Source organism: Podarcis muralis, chromosome 3, assembly GCF_964188315.1.
Source record: "Podarcis muralis chromosome 3, rPodMur119.hap1.1, whole genome shotgun sequence".
Classification (NCBI taxonomy): Eukaryota; Metazoa; Chordata; class Lepidosauria; order Squamata; family Lacertidae; genus Podarcis; species Podarcis muralis.
In genome coordinates, this window is record NC_135657.1 from 49656699 (window position 1) to 49680315 (window position 23617).

General features: G+C 40.0%; 1 protein-coding gene across 23 annotated transcripts in view; it reads right to left on the minus strand.

The window, feature by feature from the left end:
• The window catches only part of AFDN (afadin, adherens junction formation factor), an 86810-nt gene that overhangs the window by 61256 nt on the left and 1937 nt on the right, over window positions 1-23617 (minus strand). For 12 of the 23 annotated variants that reach the window (XM_077925819.1, XM_028723898.2, XM_077925826.1 and 9 more), the window contains exons 2-6: window positions 6432-6627; window positions 4136-4251; window positions 2995-3155; window positions 896-1056; window positions 498-655 (exon numbers count right to left, since the gene is read on the minus strand). In XM_077925819.1, coding sequence (XP_077781945.1) covers window positions 498-655; window positions 896-1056; window positions 2995-3155; window positions 4136-4251; window positions 6432-6627 — 792 coding nt within the window. The remainder of the gene's footprint in view (window positions 1-497; window positions 656-895; window positions 1057-2994; window positions 3156-4135; window positions 4252-6431; window positions 6628-23617) is intronic. The other 11 variants (XM_077925818.1, XM_077925822.1, XM_077925827.1 and 8 more) reach the window with 3 other exon arrangements.

Consider the following 23617-nt stretch of genomic DNA (forward strand, 5'->3'; position numbering starts at 1 on the left):
AATAAAGCTCACAGAGATGTCTATCCATGCCAGTCAACAGGACTATAGCACTTTTGCTCATGGTACTACAGCTGAATGTCAGCATGTGCTAACAATAACAGCTGTCTGAGGCTGTGGTGGCATCTGATTGGAACTTGAGACCTTTTAGTCAAAACCTTAGTTTGCTTTAAAAACAGATGGCAAATACTATTCAGCACTGTTAGCCTTCACTAATTTCTGCTACTTTCTTCAGGGCAAGACGCCAACCAAGTTAGCCAAGAACCCAACAGATAAAATCACTTGACAGGATAATAAAGTTATATGACGCTAAAACTAAGATTACAGCCCAACCATACCAACCCTAAGATCTGAAGAGCCTGAGGAACCAACTTATGTTGATACAGACAATAAATTATAAATAAGCTGAGTGGGGAATCTCCCCACCAGAACATCATCATTTTAAAAACCCAAGCAGCAGGATTTTTTCAAGAACTGTTTTCTTTAATCAATTTACTCACACGAGCAATACAGTAGTCCTTGGGGTTTTCCTTTTCGAGACCATACTTCTCCAGTGCTTCAATAACTGCAAAGTCTGCTGTATCTGTGGTAGATAGCAGGATTGTCTTGTATGGTATATTTGGTTTCAAACTGTCTGCATAAATCCTCAATGTACCACCTGAAAAATACATAATTTGTAACTTAAATTAAAAATATAATGAAATGTAAGTCACACAACCTAAGCACTTGAACTGATTTTCAGTATCCACTAAAACAGCAAAAAGTAGGAACTTGGGTATTCACGTATTTATACTTCAAAAGCCCCTGAAGTGTCCCCAGGAAGACTAATGGAAGCCAGCGCACATTCTGCAAGTTCCACCCATCCAATGAATATTATTGATTTACTCTAAATTACCACCTGAATCTGGTCTGCCATCAGAGCTCCGGAACTCTTGCATTCTCTTTTCTAGCTTTTGCTGTCTCCGTCGTTTCATTACCACCTCTGGATTAGATATTGTTCGTGTGAAACTGGTCTCAGGCATATCTTTGTAGACCTCTGCGGCAAGGCGAGAATTCTCACTGCCAAGAGTAATTTAAGGTAATAATGAAATAGTTTATTTATTTCAGCATTTTTTATACCGCCTAACACCATAGTCTAAGACAGGCTATATCCTTATAAACTTACTGTACAATAAATATTATTCAGTTAAATCTAACATACTTAAAATGACTGCTGAAATAAAAAGGTCTTTACTAGGAGCTGCAAGTTCAACAAAAAGGGCAGGGTGGTTTCTCTAATCTCAGCTAGGAGGGAGTTCCACAGAGTTGGGCCCACAAGACTGAATGCACACTTCTTGTGAATACAAGCCATGGGGGACCACTAACAGTGACCCCCTTGAGACCTCAGTGACCTTAAGGTTTCCCAGATCCAAGCTGTTAAAACATGTAAATTAAAACAAGGGCCTTGAATTTGACCTAGCAGCATATGGAACCAAATGTCTAGCTACAGTTTGTTTGCACAAGCTGGTGCTTCCAGAACAGGCTTGCAACTTGCTCTACAGCAGGCATAGGCAAACTCCGGCCCTCCAGATGTTTGGATTCCCATCATCCCTGACCACTGGTCCCATTAGCTAGGGATGATGGGAATTGTAGTCCCAAACATCTGGAGGGCCGGAGTTTGTCTATGCCTACTCTACAGAGTGCACTAATTGAGTCTTGAGGTGACCCATACATGAATTACTGTGGTCAGGATTTTCCTGTCCCAAAACAGCTATAGTTGGTATACCAACTGTAGCTGGTAAAAGGTACTCCTAGTTATTAAGGCTAACTAAGCCTCCAGTAACAAAGATGGATCCAGGGGCAACCCTAAACAATGAACCTGCTCTTGAAGCATACAAGTGCACGTCACTTAAAATGTACAAAACAAGAAACATAAAACATACATAAAACACAACCTCCAACAATTCTATACCCTGTAGTAAACATCTACATGTTGGGGTAGAGGCAAACTTAAGTATTCCATGAACAAAAGGGCTACTTCTATCCAGCAGAGGATTGATGACATGCTTACAGTATTAGGCATCTGCCATCTACAGAGGAAAAAAGTTTCTGCTGATTATAATCAAGGAGATTTAATATTCCCAACCTCCTTCAGAAAGCTTGAGATGGATTTCCCATAGTGTCCCAAATTCCATTTTTGCCCGTGCATGTGCACACAGACAAATATACATATACTACCTCGAAAAAGGAACCTACATAGAATCATCTTCTCTTTGTTGCTGTAACTATAGGCTTTAAACAGAAGAAAAGTAACACTAAATTGCATCTCCCCATTTGGGAGAAGTCATATTTGACCAGATGAAATGCATACATTCAATGGGCAATTTACAGAACCAGATAAAGGAATTTTGTCAAAATGAAAAGAGACATTCCTGAGAATCTGAAAACTGTGTTATTCAGGCCCATTCATATGTAGTGAAACAAGCATGCTTATCCTGGTGTGGTGGTCTGGTCTGGATTGGGAGTCCACACAAGTTTCTACTGAAAATCACTTTCTCTTGACTGCTTTTGCTTTTACTGGCGTCTACAGTGAAAAACACTGCCAGGATCAGGAACACATTCTGGATTGGGACCCTATGCCCACATTCCCCAAAATAGAAGTGACCAGGTTAAGCCTGATTGTTTACCTGTGCATGTCTAATACAATATGTAGTTTGGCCGCATTTTTTTTTAAAAAAAGCATTAATGGTCACATTAGCCTGCCAATCTGCATTTCCCTCACACACTAGCTCTGGAAGAGAACAGTTAACTCATTCTCTCTGATTATGTAAACTACCTTTGGATGCAATTTATAACCTTAAGTTATGTGACAGTATTCAATGAGAACTTTATACACCAGCCCTGAAGGAAGTACAATACAAAAACTATTCATATACTTTAAGAGACTTGTCTCCCCAAGTTAAAGTACTCATCTATGTACAGATTAGACATTGTACTATTTGATGCACTGATACTCACATATCATCCCCATGAAACAGCCCATCACCGTCTAAAGCTTGCCGTGATGCTTCTTTATCCCGCCTCTTTTTTTCCTTCTTTTCTTTTTTTGATAAAGTCCGTTTGAAGTTCTGAATCACCCCTTCTTTCTCTTGTTTTTCAGGGCCATTGCTTTGAGCCTTCTGAAACAAACAGTGTTTAGTATTATGATCTACTGCAACTCTAACCACATTAATTTCCAAATAAAAACTTATTTTATCTTATTTGAAACATGATGCAGAGTCAGGCGACGTATTAGGATAGTCTGCCCTTGGAGGCAATGGATCCAATTGGTTTCCTGGTGGCCTGGGTGATCTTCTGGCTGATATGACTGGTGATCCCATTGAAGCCCTGATTGAAGTGTAGAATATGCAAATAGCCCAGGCTGTTGATGTGTGTCCCTGAGCGCCCTATCTGCTTGATAGCACCAGTCTGGCTCCTTGGTGTACACCACAGCTTAAGGCAATAAAACAAGCTTCAATGCAAGAGGAGCGGATGCTGAATGCTCAGTATCAAGCCTACTGAGTGGCAGTGAAAGCAGCAAAGAAGACATACTTAGCTGCCTCCATTGCAGCCTCAGTGTGCTGTCCAGCAGAGTTTTTCCACAGAGCATGGTTCTTTTACAGCCTGGCCCAAAGCAATAGGCAGAACTGATGGTGGCTCACTGTAATTTCTTTGCAAAGAATTTTAAGGGTAAAATCAATTGCATCAACCAGGAACTCTGGAGTAATCTGACCAACTGGCCACCTCAGCAAGTGTCGGTTGAAAATTCATTGACTGTGAGCAATACTATGATATTTTAACTTACTTTGTTGACCATGGAAGATACCCCAGAACCATTTCGCAATCAACTGCCTAGCCTCATCAGTCAAGTCAGTAGCTAGCAGAGTTGTGATCCCTGCTGGCTGCCCAGCAGTGACAATAAATCAGAGCAGACTGTCTGATGACACACACTAATAGGCTGTAGGATGTGAATATAATGGAGAAGGATTATCCAAAACTCTGTCATATGTACCCATAATACATTGCCAGATTTGTTGTTGCAAGCCCAAAGGCAATTTATGAAAACTCAAATGCATTTACAGTAGTGTCAAAAATATACAGTAATATTGCTTTCTTTTACCTTTGGAGGAAGTGCATCATTTTCATTCTTGAGTACAAATCTTCCTTCTCGATCATCTTTGTTCCAATTTAATTGTACAACTAAAGGTTTCTCGTCTATATCCAATCTTCTTTCTTCTTCAAAATATGAAATAAAACATAACTAGTGGTTACTTACTATTTCAAGATCAACAATTGCAGTACACTGACTGTTAACTTATTAGCCAAACAACAAGATTTAATTCATGATTTAATTTATTGCATTCTAAAGCAGAAGACCATATCAGATTTTTCAAAGCAGTGGTAGCTGACATGGTACCCTCCAGATGTTGTGGATGTCAGCTCCCATCATTCCTACTCATTGGTCATGCTGGCTAGAGCTGATGGGAATTGCAGTCCATAACATTTGGAGGATACCTGGTTAGCTGCCCTGTTTTAAAATCAGAGCAGAATATGAACCACTGGCAAGCTGTGCCAGCAGGCTACTCAGATGATACTAATAGTTATTCATTTCAAAGTTCCTTCCATAAGTGAAAGGAGGGGCTCCTCTACGGCTCCTATTTTTTATTTTTTTAAACAACACAGTTATTAAAGCCATTTCCTCACTACCATTTCAGATAAATATTGCTCACACAGCCAAAGCTAGAAACTGACAGGTTAGCCATTACTTCATTTTTAAAGTCATCCTTCTGCTAAGAAGTAGCCTCTCAAGATATAGTTACAAAAACATATTTAGGAAATATCCAATTTAAATTCAAGAACATGTAATATAACTTTTTAAAATTCTGGAAGTTCTGTTAGATTTTGTAAGACACTTTTGAACATCTCTATAAGAAATGGGGAGTGTGGATTAAAATTTTATGGTAAGAGATTAAGATAAATTTGTAAGCCTGAAACAGCTTTTAAAACCAATAAAACAAAATAGCACTTTCCCTAGACCATGCTGACTCTCAATTCAGCTTGAGTTTACCAAGACATATCCAATCCACTACCAAATCAAAACACAAACTAGTTCATAGTCAATATTCACATTCCTAAACCAGTCAAGAATGAAAGAAAATGGAGTGTCATAAACACAGTGATGATACCAAACTCCAGATATCCAGACATCAACATCTAACAGATTATTAAAAAAATTAAAAACAGTACTAACAAGACAGAAGCCCAAAGCATTTTATGTCAAGGTTACTTCTTAAAAGCTGAAACAGTAGACACTTAACAGTTCCAACCAGTCAAGAATAAACAGAACCCACAGAAAAGCAGATATGCACACAAAAAACACTTATTACAAGCAGTCCTAGAAAACCTAATGAAGTTCCTGGTATACAATGTTAACCCTGACATGAAGCCTGAAGAAAAACTTCATTTTTCTTTTCTAGAAAATTTGTATAATTTCCAAAATAGAAATACACAAATGAGTAAAATACTTTAAAATAATTATGAAAAGCAATGTCTGTATGCTATATGTACATGTACTGCTTGGTATATTACAGCCTGGAGAAAAAGATGTCAATGGAAGAGAGCATTAAGGACTATTTCAGAGTATGGCTTAACAATCTTTCTACTGTTGTTTCTAAGACAATGATTGGTTATTCTGGTCAGATGTGCAATTCTGAGCTTTCTGTAGAAACCGTTTTCCTGCATGATTATATTAAGATTACACGTTGTTTCTAGCAAGCAGGGTCCTAGAGAGAAATCAGTAGCCAGTGCAAATGAAAGAAAGTAGCTTAATACCAACTCTCTATAATAGGTGAGGTACCACATTCTGAGCCAGCTAAAATTTACAATCCATGTTCAAAAGCATTCTATTAATTAATCAATCATTGAGAATACCATAATTCATATTATCATTACTGTGTGGACTAATAGCTGGCATCAGTTAATGAAAAATCATTCTACACTACTGTAAACCCAGCATTGTGGACATGCTTCTTTAACAAACAAATCTCAGAACAAGTCTCCAAGCCTTCAAAAACCAATGCAAGATCTTCCTCTTCATTAAGGCATTGGGAGACTTTTTTTCTGAGGCCACATCTTGAGGTCTTACATTTTGAATCTGATTTTTTTTTATATTGTAATTTGTGTGTGTGTGTCTTGGTTATGTTTTTATTTTGCAAAGTTTTCAATATGTCATTTTAACTGACAATTTTGTTGTCTCTAATCAATGTAACTGCCAAGGGAAACTGCCAAGCAATGTAACTGCCAAGCAGTGATTGGAAATTACTTAATCTTCTAAGCCAAATTTTACTCCCTCGCTCTCTGCAATTAATATAGATACAGTTTTAAGTTTTGAGTAGTCTCAAACTTAATACACTAACCTCCACTGACGTGCACTTCATAAAGTGAGTATTTAGGGGATGATAACATCCGCATATCCGGCCGAAATTTCTCCGCAAGTGTTTCTATCACATCCTGAGTTGTAGCAGTGCTAGACACACGGATACATTTTGTTGCAAAATTCCCAGCTGCTTTGTCTTGAAAATAAAATCTCATAACTCCATGGAATTCCAGATCCTGTAATGAAATAAAATAGAATCAATGACATTTTGTCAATTCACTTGCTTTCTTATGTAATAATTTATTTCTATACATTTATCAATGATTTTGCCTCTCTAATACAAATAGTCTCTTATGTTTACTTTCCCTACAACTGGAAATAGCAGGTAACTGCCATAGCAAATAACTCTTCTTCATACCCATACATCTATATAAACTGGAGTGCTTTGATTTTAAATATGCTTAGTTCTGTATCAGAAACAGTTTAAACAAATAACTCCAAGTGAGCTGCATTTGAAACTTGACTACTGCAATGTTTTAAATTTTAGCACCTTTCATGAAGAGCATGTTTACTGATCCTAAAACAACATTTATCATGGTGAATGCATCACATTAAGATTCCACAATTGGATGATCTGCATCATAATAGTTCCAAATTACGTCTTCTGCCATATATATATGCCTTTTCCTTGAGATTTTCATCAGAGGCTCTTTTTTCAGGTTTCCCCACGTGACATGAGGTGGTGTCAACCAGAGAAAGGGCCTTCTTGGTGATGATTCCCACTTATGGAATCCGCCCCCATACCCCCCAAGAGAGACTAAACTGGGGTCCGTGCTATAAAATTTCAAGAATGAAATCTGAATTATTTGAAAACAATACACAAGGTATATATAGACTTTATAGACTGGTGTTTAAACACAGTGTATTAACTGCACCACTGCTTCAGGTTTGATTACAACTGGTTAATTGTATTATGATCATCCTAAGCTTCATAAACCATGAGTAAGTACAGAAAGGAGAAAAAACTTCAGGTAAATGCAGCAGGGTTATTTTTTATATTTTCAAAATTATGTATCCTAAAATATTTAGAATGTCCACCAAAAAATTGTAGTTATGAAAATAGATCCCTGCATTATTCCGCAATGCTAGAAACTTGTTACATGCTTTAGCACAATATCAGTCCATCTTAGTTCTCTCACACACTCGGACTGCTACTGGCAACATCCCTTCACTTCTAGTATATTTCAAGTGGTTCTTTCTAGCTCATCTCTTAAAGGAGCATTACCCTCACAAAGCAGTCTATCTTCTTCAGACAGCCAAGGTACATGATCTGTAATAGCTGCATTCTTACATTAATGCACTATGCATTTATCAACTTGGGCTGATGTAACAACTGTGACCCTACATGGACAAATAAAGGCTTGTTGGAGTTCACCCAGTTCTTGTAACCTCTCAGTTCGATTACTATAATGTGTGGGTCTGCCTCTGAAAACAGTCCAGAATCTCTTCAGTTGGTCCAAACTAAGATGGCCACATTATTTGAGCATGATCGATAAATACCATCCCATTACACCAGTGCTTCATCATCTGCACTGGCTCCCAGTCCACTTCTGGGCTCAATTCAAAGCGCTAGCTTTAACCTTTAGAGCCCTAAATTCAAGTTATCGAAGTAGTTGCCATGTGAAATTCTAGGGAATTATCTGATAAAGGGAATGCAAGATAGTTCATATACATGCACAACATAGGACTTTCATTGTTTCACAGGAATGTTTATCGTAACTAGGATAATAATATCCTACTTAAATCCACAAGCATCTTGTGAACATCCAAACACTAAGCAACAAGTAACGTACTGAAAGCCATGACAGCAATCTCTAGGTCTTACTTGCTAGGGTACACTGGAAACCTCCACATTTTCTCCACAGTACAAAACTAATGCATAAGTGCTAACTCAGCAGCTCAGCAACAAGACATGCACTCACATATATGCCCCCTTCCACTGAGGAGTAGTGCCCTAGCCAGGGGAAGGAGCACGGAAGAAGGGAGGGGGCAGAAGTCCTCCTGAGACTTGTGAAACATGGAGGGTCAAAGTGAGAACTAACTAACTAAATAAATAAATATGGGCGCCACTCATAAATTGTATGTAAAAACAGACTGGTTAGCCTTGCAAAAATAATAATCAAGAAATGATCCCCACCTTCCTATTTACTCATGTGATTTGCTCACTCCATAACTTACCCCATTTGCTCACCACATACCCCACATACTTCCAGGAGTAAAAAGAGAAATCATCATTTACACCAGGGGTCAGCAACCTTTTCCAGCCATGGGCCGGGTCCATCGTCCCTCAGACCATTTTTTTTTTGGGGGGGTGAACGAATTCCTATGCCCCACAAATAATCCAGAGATGCATTTTAAATAAAAGGACACATTCTACTCATGTAAAAACACACTGATTCCCGGACCGTCCGTGGGCGGGATTGAGAAGGCGACTGGGCCGCATCTGGCCCACGGGCCTTAGGCTGTCTACCCCTGATTTACACTGTGCTGTTTTACAGTGCAATACTAACAGCAGTACCTCCCACTAGTCCTCACCACCCCATCCAAGTTATGAATGCCAACATTTTTTCATGGGCCAGAGAGAAAAGGTTGTGGCATGTGAGCAGCTCTTCAGAAACTAAGCACATACTTTCTCTTGATCTCTCTCCCTGCAATTCACTAAACCAAATTCAGATACGCAAATGCAGGAAGACTCATTGGCTCTCTGCCCTAGTCTTCATCTACTTTCTAAAAGGCAAGAATAGATCTAGGCACATAGGACTCTCAGGGGAGAGCATTCCACAACAGAAAAGGTGTGGCAAAAGCTGAACATTTATAATTTATAACTCACATTTCCTCTCTGAATAGAGATGCCCAAAACAGCTAAAGCAATACACCAACAACATAGCAATGATATTTCATTTTAAAAAACCTCCACCACAACAAAAAATCCAAGAACTGAACACAAGAGAGCCAGACTATAAAACCCCCTAAAACCACAAAAGTCAAAAGCCTTTTATAAAAGAACTTTCTAGTTGAATGAACACCAGCTAAGGAGGAGATAACCTAACCTCCTGTGGCAGGGGGTTCCATATAAATTATGGCTCTATTTTCTCCATTGGCATTAGGAACTGTCTGAAGCACTGTTATAAAGTTTTATGTTTATATATACAATGCAGAGTTATGAGCAAAGGTTCCAATTTGAATGTCTTAAGAACTACCCAAAATGCCTGTTGTTTCAATAGCTAAGTTGCATGCACAGACAAAGAACTTCTGCATATTGTAAAGGCTACTCAGGCCCTCTGCAGAAAGATCCCCCTGTGGAATCTCTGTCAATGAAGGCTGAGTACCCAGTGTTGGGAAGAAGGGGCTCTCGTCACAAAATTTTCCAGTCCTAAATACAATGCTTTATCATAATGCCTGTTTCTATTTAGACAGCACTATTCTGAATTCTATTTTTTGGTAGAGTGCCACAAAATGTTGGGAACTGGCTTTTTAGATTGGGTAGATAGACATAAAGAAGAGCCATGGAAGATCATAAAAAAGACTCTCTTCTCTAACACCCTTTTGCTCTCTGCTCTCTCGGCGACCAACCAAATGCACACGGGAAGCTCAAAAGCAGAACATGAAGGCAGCATTCCTCTCCCATTTGTTCCTAGTAGTCACTGATAGCTTTATCTTCAATAAAGTTGTCTAATCTCCCATTTTATTACAGGACCAGCTTTTACCCCTACTAAATGCTAGCAAGAAGAAAACAGAAACATCACCTTCTAGATGCTATCAAACAATAACATATATTAATATTATGCCCAACAGAACACAAGAGTAACAATGACAAAATATATGCTACCAGAACAGGTTACTTCCAGGTTTTGGCGGTTGCACATGCGCAGAAGTGCTGAATCGCAACCCATGCGTGCGCAGATGCACCACTGTGGGTTGCAAACACTGCAGGTGTCGAACGTGCATCCCGAAAGGATCACGTTCGCAACCCGAGCATCCACTGTATTGTTGAGAAATAGTGCCAATGAAATATTCCATAAACCAATAATATATTCAGTGCTTTGGTTGTTATGAAAATTCTACAAATGTGTTAAGGATCATAAGAATCTAAGCTTATCCATGTTTGCTTTGAGCACACATTCCTGCCATCTGATTACAAAAAAGAGCAAGAAAGAAACAGCTTGATATGACAGTAAGGGATCCCAGAGAGGAGACTGCAGCTGTTGTATTCCTGGCCCAGACCTCCTCCTGCACTGCTGCAAGCTAAGCCATGGTTTGGCCAAGCATGTTATCCAAACCCAGGTTTGTGCATTGTCTTCTCCAAACAAACCATGAGCTGCAAACCACAAAACAAATATTGGTTACAGTTTGTGGTTTTTCTAGAGCGGGGTTTCCGAAACTTGAGTGTCCAGCTGTTTTTGAATTACAATTCCAATCATCCCTGACCACTGGTCATGCTAGCTAGGGATGATGCGAGTTGTAGTCCAAAAACAGCTGGAGACCAAAGTTGGGGAAACCCTGGTCAAGAAGAAGAGAAACAAGAGCCCACCGTGCCCAACTGTCTTTTGATCCACCTTTCTTTATGTCAAGTTGGTTACACAAGACACTGCGCTCACAACCTGAACATTGATCCCAGAGGGAATGACAACAGGATTGTGCTTGTAAAGCCCATGAATTCAAAGTCAACTTCTTATGCACGCTGATTATTTGACAGAGCTTGAACAAATCAACACACCTTTGTATATTTATATTCATGCTTACTATACTGCTTTGTTTGCTTATTATTTGCAGGCTACAACATGTTCCATTTGTATTGCGGCTTGCAAAAAACAAGCAAACCACCACAATACAACTTTAAAAAATAACTGCTGTAATGGTAGTTTGAGAGTTCATAGTTCGCTATTTAATCTTGTTATATTTGTTTAATTTCTATTTTATAAGTTAGCCTGAAAAATATTTAAACTGAAAGGCAGCAAGTTTTAAATAAATAAAACTAAAAAGAAAAGCAATCAAGTATATTACTGTATAAAGAGAATTACATACATAAACCACTCTGAGCGCTTTATTGCTTAGACAGTAATTCAGTTGTACAAGCTAACAAACTTGTCACATTTTGCATGGATGATTTTTAATGTTCTAATGAACCAAAATCAGATTTTCTCAAGGAAATACTTCTTCATGACTATGGCTAGCATGTTGGGATTCACCTAATTAAGTCACATATAATTAATACCATCATGGCATGTTCAATGGAAGGTGTTTCTGCCCAAATTTTGACCATCTCCCCCTTTCTCCTGTTGTGATATAGCCCATCCTATTTTAGGGGTTCAGAAAGGGATAAGGGGGTGAAAAAGCCACTTTCTCTCAACACCCTTTCACCAATACTTCTCTGAATAAATATATATGCATATCCTGTGTATGACAAGAAAACTTGTGTGGCAACTCTGGTCAGCTCCGGTACATACTCAGAAGGAAATGCTGTCACTTGCCTCAAATGAATCAGCACGTTGCCTTAAATAAAATTTGAATGAACAGCATTCTACCATACCACATTCCACAGGCAGAAATACCATGACATATCAGTAATAATGCAGGTCATCTTAAATATGTTTCATCCATTCTAATAATATGCAGTGCAAGAATCTCAATCTCATTTTCAGATCACTAGGTCAGGGTATTCTGACTGAAAGCCAAAGGCCAAATCTGCCCATAATTGCTGAAGTGGGGAGAGCCTCCCTTCCTTTCCCTTTCCCTGCCACTTCTTGATGGCCAATCACACAAACCTCTCTTATACCTGTTTTCACTCCAGACCAGAAGGCTGAAGCAGAACAAATAGCATCGTTTTGAAGCTTGCAACAGATTTATTTCTACAGTCTTGAACTGAAGTCTATTGTTCTATAACATGTCTGCAATTCCATGGAGTAGCAATACAACTATCTACTGAATGTAACAGGTTATTCAACCATTAATTCAAGTGTAGTGGTATACAAAGGCAGGCCGCAAAACCACAGAATGCTCATAAGGATTATGAAATTTTATTTACTATTGGACACATACAAGATTAAATCCTGGCTGAGAGTGATTCTTTCTAACCTACTGAAGCCCAGGATTTTTTTTTAAAAAAAAAAAACTTCAACTACTGCACATTTAAAGTTGCATCCTGTTCATAGAATGACCTGTTCATATGATGTCCCATAGGAGCACATGTGTTGTCCCAGAGTTTGATTTTGTCTCCCATACTTTTTAAGACCTATATGAAGCCACCAGGAGGGGTTATCAGAGAACCTGGGGTGATGTGTTGTCAGTACAATGGTGACACTCAACTCTTTCTCTGGGGTTTGAAGGAACAGCCTGATCTAGATAATGTTGCATTCCCCTAAATAAGCAGGTGTGTAGCTTGTGGGTACTGCATGAGCCATATTTGTTACTTAAAGACACCATGGCTTCAGTGGCCAATAAGCAATAAGCACTCTCCCAATGCTACTCTCTAGACTTGCCCCTACAGAGAGGATCACAACCACTACAGTACAGTGTCTCCAATAGCAATCTCAGAGTGGGTCCGGGAGGATGCAATGGTAAATGGTATCAAAAGCCACAGAAAAATCAAGAACAGTAACATTCCCCATGCCCCACCCTCAATCAAGAAATTAGGGCAACAAAGGCTGATTCAGTCCTATATCCAGGCCTGAACCAAGAATAGGAAGGATAATCTAGACTACAGTAATATATTCTATGAGGGGCTGCCCTTGAAAATGGTACAGAGGTTTCAAAAGAGAAAACCTTCCTCCACACCTCTGCAATGGGGGGTGGGGACGAAGAGTGCCTCCTCTGCAGATTTTAACAGGCAGACAAGGCAAGCAAGCACAGGGGAAGAAGGTGTTTTGTTCAGGTATTGGTGACTTAAATCACGTAGGGTTTTATACGTCATCATGAGCACCTTAAACCAGGTCAAAAATGCCAATGGCAACAGTGCAATACTGTCTCCTAACACTGATTCAGCACCTGCACTGCCTCCCCTTATTCAGACGGAATGGATATCCTCAGCATGCTATTGACAACACTTCAATTTATTTTGGAAGAGGAGGTACCAATGAATCAAAAAGTAGCAAACATTAAACTTTCAATCTCAAGAATCAGGGAGAGAGTTTATTTGAGCATTACTCATAAAATGTTTTACTGATAAGAAATCTTAAAATTATCATAATGAAAACCAGTTAACACCATCTCCATACATCAGTCTCTCAATTCTCTAGATCTCTACAGCATCACAGCATACCAGTCTCAAAGTTATTACTTCATTACACAGCTTCCTACCCCACCTTCAGTTACACAGGCCAAACCAGAAACTATTTTTTTATAACACCTCTCTGGATTGTATGAGTCATCATCTTACTTCCTTTTATAATACAATCAAAACAGCTGCTCAGATTTAAAACAGATAACACTCAATGAATCTATGTTTTCCTTCGGATCAGAGACCACAGTAGCCACCTTTTATAGGGAATTTGCTAAGCCAGTTTATTGTGGCAAAACAGAATGCAAACTTTGAAATTATCAACCCAAATGAGAAGCTAATTATTAAGTTATTCAGGACAAAACTGCTTTCTCAAAAGTTTTTCTTCTTTCATAAATATTCAACAAAAATATTAAGGTAACAGCTATGATGCATTTTGCCACAAGAAAATATTAATGCATAAGAACGGGGGGTGGGATACCATTTTGAGTCTAAGGGCTAGATCCAGAACCGTCCAACCCTTCCTGTCCCAGCAGCACTCTTGTTGAAGACCACTCCCCCACCCTGCAAAAAGACAAAAAAGGATTGAAAAAGCTAAAACACATTTTTAGTCTAATTGCTGGGAAAGTAGTTTCCATTCAAAGTAAACTGTTTCTCCCAGTACTGTTCTTTGAAGCTGGCCCACACTTATCCTTTCGACCTCTAATAGAGACGGAGAGAAACTAGCCTGCTGCACAAAGATTAAAAAAAACTGTTATTTGTTGCTTCACCCATTTTTGCTTCGGGCAAAACCAGCACCTCTGACAGGTGGCCCCGAGAAGTTTGCCCCTGAGCTGGAACAAGTTCCCTACCCCTGCAGTAAGATCATTTACTAATTGAAAATGTCAATAAGACTATACTGTGACTAACCCATATTTATTTATAATTTGAGAAATCAACATACTACAGAACTCAGGTACAGTGGTTCCTCGGGTTAAGAACTTAATTCGTTCTGGAGGCCTGTTCTTAACCTGAAATGGTTCTTAACCTGAAGACCAATTTAGCTAATGGGGCCTCCTGCTGCCGCTGCACGATTTCTGTTCTCATCCTGAAGCAAAGTTCTTAATCCGAGGTAATATTTCTGGGTTAGTGGAGTCTGTAACCTGAAGCGTATGTAACCTGAAGCGCATGTAACCCAAGGTACCATTGTAGTTGGATGCCATAAAATAGGAATAAAAGATTACCGGGGGCCGGGTGTCAGCAGATGACCCTAACGAGATCCAAAATGACATATCTTGGATCTTATTTAATACCTTTGATGATGTGCAGCCCCTGGTTCCACTAGAAAGTTCACAACACATCCTTGAACTAATAAATCACCTTTGTTTGATCCTGAAGTCAGATATTTTGTTTATTCTTTTACATAGAAAGCTGTCTTACTCCTGTTTAACAGGAGGACAATGGATTTTAGTTAATAAATTTGAAATTTAACATGTTTATATTAGACTGGATTGTGAAAGTTTTTTCTAATTGACATAATAAACTAATACAAAAACCCAATGTATATTTTTCAAGATGATTCTTATGCATCTTAGCAGCAGCAAGAGAAAAAAACAAAGTGGGAGGAAGCTCAGGTAGGTGGAGCAGGATATAGGTTACTACCTGCTGAAGAATTTTCACAGTGCTGAAGCATGAGGGATCCTTTTGTCTTGGTCACATTGCTGTTACAGTACTTGTGTTCTAAAATCTAGTGTCAGGACAGGCTATGATATAAATTCAATATACAGCCAAGATTTCAATCACAATCCGAGACGGCTCTGGTTGTCCTAACAGATGATCTCAGTAGACAAATGGATCAAGGCGGGTTGTGACTGCTGATTCTTTTAGATTTGTCAGCAGCCTTTGACATGGTCGATCATGATCTTCTGGACCATAGCCTCGCTGACGATGGGGATACAGGGCATAGCCCATAAATGGCTGTGCTCTTTTATCTCTGGTCGGGAACAGAGGGTGGCGCTAGGGAGGGAGATATTGTCGCACCACTCCTTGGTGTGTGGAGTGCCGCAGGGTGCAATCCTCCTCCCGATTCTTTTTAACATCTTTATGCGCCCCCTTGCCCAGATTGTCCAGAGCTTTGGGCTGGGCTGTCACCAATATGCTGATGACACTCAGCTCTATCTGCTGATGGATGGCCACACCAACTTGGCCCCGGACACACTGACCAGATGCTTGGAAGCTGTGGCTGGATGGTTTTGTGGGAGCCGAATGAAACTAAATCCTTCGAAGACAGAGGTCCTCTGGCTGGGTTGGGATGGTATGGGGATGAGGGACCAACTCCCTTCTCTTGCAGGGGTCCAATTAGTGCCATTGCCTTCCGTTAATAGTTTGGGTGTAATCCTTGATGCCTCCCTTTCCATGGAGGCACAGGTTACAGCAACAGCCAAGGTGACATTTTTCCACCTTCGCCGCATCAAGCAGTTGGTCCCTTACCTTTCCTGCCCTGACCTGGCCACAGTGATCCATGCGATGGTCACCTCCTGACTTGACTACTGTAATTTGCTCTACGCAGGGCTGCCCTTGAAGCTGTCCCAGAAACTCCAGCGATTGCAGAATGCCTCAGCGAGGCTCCTCATGGGGTCTCTGCCATGGGAGCATATTCACCCAGTGCTTTTCCAGCTGCACTAGCTCCCGGTGGAGTACAGGGTCAGATTTAAGGTGCTGGTTTTGACCTTTAAAGCCCTTCACCACCTAGGACCCTCGTACCTACGGGAACGCCTCTCCCGGTATGCCCCACGGAAGACCTTAAGGTCCATAAATAGCAACACCCTAGAGGTCCCGGGCCCTAAGGAAATTAGATTAGCCTCAACCAGAGCCAGGGCTTTTTCAACACTGGCTCCGGCAGGGTCCTGCAGAATCTGGCTCCGGCAGGGTCCTGCAGGATCTGATTTCTTTCCCCAGGGCCTGTAAGTGTTGTTCCACCTGGCCTTTGGCTTGGAGTCAATTTGATTCCCTCCCCCTCTTTCATTTTTCCTTTCTCCTCCTGTGACGAGGCTGTATTTTAATGTTTTAATGTTGTATTTTAATCTTGTTTTTAAGTTGTATTCATTCAACTTGTTTTTATTATTGGTTGTTAGCCACCCTGAGCCCAGCCTTGGGATTATTATTATTATTATTATTATTATTATTATTATTATGTAGAGATGCTAAAGATATGTTCCAAGAATCAAGCATAAAGCTTCCATTCCAAAAGCTTAGCAATCACCATACCTAGTGAAAAATTTAAGGTTGGGTAAACTTTTTTTTAATCAGTTGATACCTGTCTCTTCCTAAGTTATCTCAACTAAAATTTTGAACAAAATTATGGCCTGGAAGGTTATTCTGATAGATAAACTACAGCAAAGCACATACAACATTTCAGATACACTGGCATCTTACAATCTCTTAAGGTTTCCCATTTTATAAACAAAGATACACAATAGTTCCTTTATTTCTAAGCCCAAAATTTTTACTATTGTAACCACGAGCTCTAGCCTTATAGGCTCAGAAAACTTAAAACATACCTTAGTTTTCATAGATTACCAATTTACTTAAAAAGAAGCATCAGTTAGCATCAATCCATAAACATTTTCAAAGTGTGATCCTTTCAATGAATAATTACTAAAAATCAGTCAGGACACAATCCTATGATCCTTTGTAGCTGCCACAGGATATTGCAAATCTACCTGTCCACAGGGAGAGAGGGAGGTCCACCTCGAGAGGCCTCCTCAAGATTAAAAGGGTACATCAAGAGTAGATCTAGGGAGGCTTTGGACCTGAGGGCTCCTATTCACTTGACGTAGGAGGGAAAATATGCCCGCCCTGTAGATGGTGCCCTCATTTTCTCTTCATCCACTCTCCCTCACATTCCACCCAGCAATTAGAAGTCAGATTTGGCAGTTGCTTGGCCACAGGTTTTCCCTCCCCCACTCCATTAGGATTGTTTTGCCCAATAATTTCAGGAGTGTCAGGCAATTGTAGAAGTTTCTGAATAAGTATCTGAATCTCTGAATCACACATTATCCCTGCATGCAGTGTTTAATCAGTTAGATTAGCCTAGTTTTAAAAAACAGCAACATCTGATTGATATGCAGGGGAGTCCCAATGTATAAACATCTGCTGCCTATTTTAAAAAGCTGTTATTAGACTTACATATAAACACTATGAATGACAAGCATCATCTTAAAAGAGGCATTCACCCCTATGGCGACTGCTACAACATGCATGCACAATCTGAAAATATAACAAATGTTCTTTTTTACTTCAGAGGAGCTACAATTTCTTTCATATTCACATTTAAAATGATTACTTGATTAACGTTGCAATCTTGCACAGATGTATCTTACACAGACATTTCAGAGAATAAATCCCGCCAAACTCAGTAGAACTTACTTATATATTTTAATTCATACGAAGATCACAGGGCAGTTCACAAAATAAAAAAACAAAATGAGAGTACAATATACATAACACAAAAAACCCAATATTCACCCCCCCAATCATGTTTAAAAGGCCAAAGTACCATCCCCTATATTAGAAATAACTGAGTGATATAAGCAATACAGACCACTAAGGCATCAGCCAAACTATTACTTCTTAGTTACTAATAATATTTGCATTGCAATGTTATCTTGGGCATAATGTGTAGCAGCAAAATTATGAGCTTGTGCTACTGCAGGTAAACAGCAAATCAATGTCTGTGAACCAGGTCAGAGGGGTGAGGGAATCAACCTGTTTCTCCAAAAACTTCTTATTAATTTTAGTGAGAACAGCCTTGTGCCCATCTCTTTGGCCACAGAGCCTATATAATGACACAATAGAAAGAGGCAAAAGCAGAAAATGGGACTGCTGTGCCACAGTCACACTTTTAGATCTAGAACAAGGGATACAAGACATCCTCTTATTTCATATGCAATATTAAAAAGCGGGTCATAGATTCATATAACCAGACTGTTAAATGATAGGCTCTTTGTATCATGTACTGCTTATTATATGGAATACAATAAAAGCATTCCTCGTTCAATCTTTGATATAGCACTTACATGATGCAAATGTCATGGGCAATCTCAAGTATTTACTTTTAAAGATGACTTTATTATTATTTATGCAATGTATACCCCATTCTTTCAATTTATTTCTATGTATTTGAATTGCGGGGACGCGGGTGGCGCTGTGGGTTAAAGCCTCAGTGCCTAGGACTTGCCGATCGAAAGGTCGGCGGTTCGAATCCCCGCGGCGGGGTGCGCTCACGTCGTTCGGTCCCAGCGCCTGCCAACCTAGCAGTTCGAAAGCACCCCCGGGTGCAAGTAGATAAATAGGGACCGCTTACCAGCGGGAAGGTAAACGGCGTTTCCGTGTGCGGCTCTGGCTCACCAGAGCAGCGATGTAACGCTGGCCACGTGACCCGGAAGTGTCTCCGGACAGCGCTTGCCCCCGGCCTCTTGAGTGAGATGGGCGCACAACCCTAGAGTCTGTCAAGACTGGCCCGTACGGGCAGGGGTACCTTTACCTTTACCTTATTTGAATTGCTCAGGCTACCTTACAATATTTTTTAAAAGAACATTAAATAGCAAAAACATCTGTTTATGCAACAGATAAAAATATATTTAAAATTAGTGCTAATCATATAAAGATCATCAACCCAGACCCTGTGATCATCATTATGCCCCATAAGATGTCCAAAGGGTGACAACACAAGAATAAACACCCCCACCCTTTAGAAAGATACTGGTGAGTGTCCTGCCTACTCCTGATGCAAAACAAGGTACAGTGGTACCTCGGGTTACATATGCTTCAGGTTACATACGCTCCAGGTTGCAGACTCCGCTATCCCAGAAATATTACCTCGGGTTAAGAACTTTGCTTCAGGATGAGAACAGAAATCTTGTCGCCGCGCCGCCGCGGCAGCAGGAGGCCCCATTAGCTAAAGTGGTCTTCAGGTTAAGAACAGTTTCGGGTTAAGAACAGACCTCCAGAACGAATTAAGTTCTTAACCCGAGGTACCACTGTACATGTTTCAGAAACAAAGAATGTGGGTAGGGGATGTGGAGGCAAGGAAGGGGTCTAAGCAAGATGAGGGAGAAAAGCAAACTCCTGCAGTGTAGACTGTTTGAAAGAAAGGCACAAAGAAGACTCCAGGGATGGTTCCAAAAAGCTAAACAAATGAGGATGTGGTGCACCCTCAGTTACAGGAAAAACCTATCATATTACCTCACTCTCAAAAAGGCCTTTTCACAGAAATCCAACATAAAAAGCAGTCACCTTATAAAAAATCACTGTTGGTACATATAGCTCAGTACTGCCTACACTGACTGGCAGCAGCTCTCCAAGGTTTCCTGAAGAGGTCTCTCATACCTGTACCTGGAAATGCCAGGGACTGGAACTGTGGCCTTCTGCATAAAAAGCAGATGTTCTCTACCATGGAACTACAATCTTTCCTCTGGTTTGGACCAGAGTATCATCACCTATGTAGTAGTGTTTCTGAGACAATCCCAAGTGACATCCATTACATGCTATGCCACACAGCAAAAGCCAAGTCATAGGAGCATTTCCACTCCTCAAACCTTATTCTAATAAGGTGGTCTTGCTCTTGATAAAAGAGTGGCGAGCTTGGACTTTTCAAGATGTGCAAAAAGAGTAATGAGTTCAATTATGGTGGAGTATGCTCACCAGCTGACACCATTCCTTCACAAGGGGTGATTTGATTAATGGCTAACTTATAAATGTAACTTGCATTAGATAAGACTTGGGGTTCTGCAACTAATTAGGGCAATTGTAACCTCCTGATTATGGCTGTTACATGCTTAAATCAGCCCTGGCTTGAACCATAGGGGCTTTCCTCAATGGCTTCACTGCTCAGAGCAAAGTGAAATCACACACATAGCTCTGGGAATGTGAAAAAGTTTGCAGTAAACAAAGGTCCCCAACAACTCCTGAAAATACTTACGTGCAAGTTTTATGGTCATACAAAAAGTAGCCCCACTGCTATTAATCTTTATGTGAAGGACAAATAAATTGCATGGCCCACATGACCAAACACACCTAGAAGAATCTTTCAAATAATTAGAAGCCAGACCTAAACAAAGCAGAGAGAAAAGTATACTTCCAAGAACAAACTTATAGGGTGTGATTTAGTTTGTTGCAAGTTTTATTTTTTTGAAGGATTCAAATAGTTGTTTTAACAGCTTTTATCAATAATTTTATTGTTTTGTTCTTTTTGTGAACCACCTTGTGGAATTTTTTTACAATCAAGTGGTAAATAAATGTTATCAAATGAATGAGTAACATTTATGAAATTTCTCCTTAAAGGTAAAGGTAAAGGGACCCCTGACCATTAGGTCCAGTCGTGACCGACTCTGGGGTTGCGGCACTCATCTCGCTTTATTGGCCAAGGGAGCCGGCGTACAGCTTCCAGGTCATGTGGCCAGCATGACTAAATGCTTCTGGCAAACCAGAGCAGCGCACGGAAACGCCGTTTACCTTCCCGCTGGAGCGGTACCTATTTCTCTACTTGAACTTTGAGGTGCTTTTGAACTGCTAGGTTGGCAGGAGCAGGGACCGAGCAACGGGAGCTCACCCCGTCGCGGGGATTCAAACCACCGACCTTCGGATCAGCAAGTCCTAGACTCTGTGGTTTAACCCACAGTGCCACCAGCGTCCCGGTTTCTCCTTAGGCAACCATATACTTGTGATTTCCCCTCTAAGGGCAGGTTGCAAACTGTAGCAACATATGACATTCATTGGGGTTCAGGGAATTCTGCTTATTTTGCCTCTCATGATTTCTGAGAGCAAGACCCCTGCTCATTCTGAATTTGGATTGTCATTTTTCTGCTCCTGACTTACACAGATCAACACACTTCATTTTCCAGTCAAGGAATAACTCTTACAAGAAAGTCCATGAAAAGATGGCATAAAAAGCAATGCAAAATTTGGGCCCTTAGGAACTATATATTACAGAAGTGATTCCCATAAAAGGAATCTAGCTACATTATCTAGTCCTTATTGTGAGTCAAATGTACTTCCTAGTAGCATCAAACCATACATCAGCTGTGAACTTACTAAGAGGCATTAGGGAAGCCACTTTCAGTCTCAGTCCATCTGCAATACACAGATAATTATGCTTTTCAGACTGTTGTAAGAACTACTGAGGTAATATTTGTAAAACACTTTGAAAACTTGAAGAGCACTGCCCCGGATTGCACATCACAGTTAATAATTTACAGTGATGACATCTAAGAATATTCTTTCACTCCTTCTTACTAGTATACAGAGAAAACAGGGCATGATTCCCTGGCTTCATGCCATGTCTATACCTGGGATCATGATTTATTTCATGCCAACAAACTGCAAACAGTACGCCAATAACAAACCTTGGCTACATATCATTGTTTCTTGTGAGTGAATTCCTGTTTCGGACATAACACAAATCCAGGGATTATGGTTTGCTTCCTCCAGCACTGGGGGGTAGGGGGAGAGGGGAGAATTTAAATTGACCTCCTAGGTGCAATCAAAGTAAACAATTCACCATTCACCTTAGTGTGGCATGCAGTATGAATCACTAAATTGTTACTACTTCAGTTTATAACTTAGTTGTTTCTGTAAAATAATTCAGCAGTGAGCGTAATTGTGGAGTCTTCTCTGAAACACCTTTCTGGGATATTTCAGCTAAACTATGCTTTCACAACATGCCCATTTTCACAACTTATGCCCAATTAACTGGATACATGATGTTTGCCCATAGCAGACCGGCAGTTATACCACCCACAACATATAAAAGTGTAGTAGAGCATAAAAAAAAATAGAGCTGTGGGAAGGAGGTAGAGGGGGTACACAATGAGCAGTCCAGTTGCCACAGTGGTGGAGACACTCCTGCACCACAGTCAGACAGGAGAAGATAGTGGAACCACTGTGAAGGAAGTGCAAGGCTTGTGTGTAAATGGCAGTTTGGAGGAAATGAGAAGAAAGTCACAACATGGCTCAGGTGGAAGCCTTACTGGACACACTCACCCAAGAAACATTTCTGTATTGCCAAAGCAAAGCTTTTTTTAAATAGTTCAAACATGCACAAAGGCAGTCAGGTTCACCAGAAGTCATCTCATGGCACACCCAACAACCACAACAAAGTTCTGCCTGCACCTGGAATTGTGTGTGTGTGTGTGTGTGTGTGTGTGTTTTCATTCAAACATGGAAGGTTGATAAAAAAGGCACTAAAGATGAAGCTTAAAACAAGCTCCATAATAAATAATGAAATTAGACTAAGAAACCATCAGAGGAACATGTAGGTCTCAATGCTCCAGTCAGAAGCGTAGATATTTTAGCATTATGTGTAGTAAGATAAGAATCAAAATAAGTCTACAAATGACTGAGCCCTGGCCCATTTGACAGGTCATTTTTCTAGTTCTACCAGTCCCATTATCTAAAACAGATTTGAACAGGAATATCACAATAGATTTGAATAGCTAATCTAAGACAACTGGATCTTCAAGCTCCTATGTTGGCAGCTATCAACAACGTGACTGCACAACTCTAACCTGTCATAAAATGAGGCGAGCCAAATGATCAGATATAAAAAGAACTCTAATAACAAGCCACTTCCAACTATATTAGTGCTAACACTTTCTGAAATGGAGATAGATCACATACATTTTTGTTTCAGCAGAAGACCATGGAAGGCTTATTATTACATAAAATGTAAATTTAAACACTGCACAAATGTGTAAGGGAACATAAGGGTATTTCCTTTAAAGCTAAAATGAGTTCAGGATCTTTGAAAATAAATCTGAAATAATTCTCTCTAGATGTTAACTATTTAACACTAAAGAAAATAAATCAATTATTCATCAGTGGGCTTTTGTTAACAACTAAAGACTAACCGGAGCCAAAATCAAGTGTAAATTTCCTTCTTTTCCTTGGGAACAGGCACATGATCAGCCTCC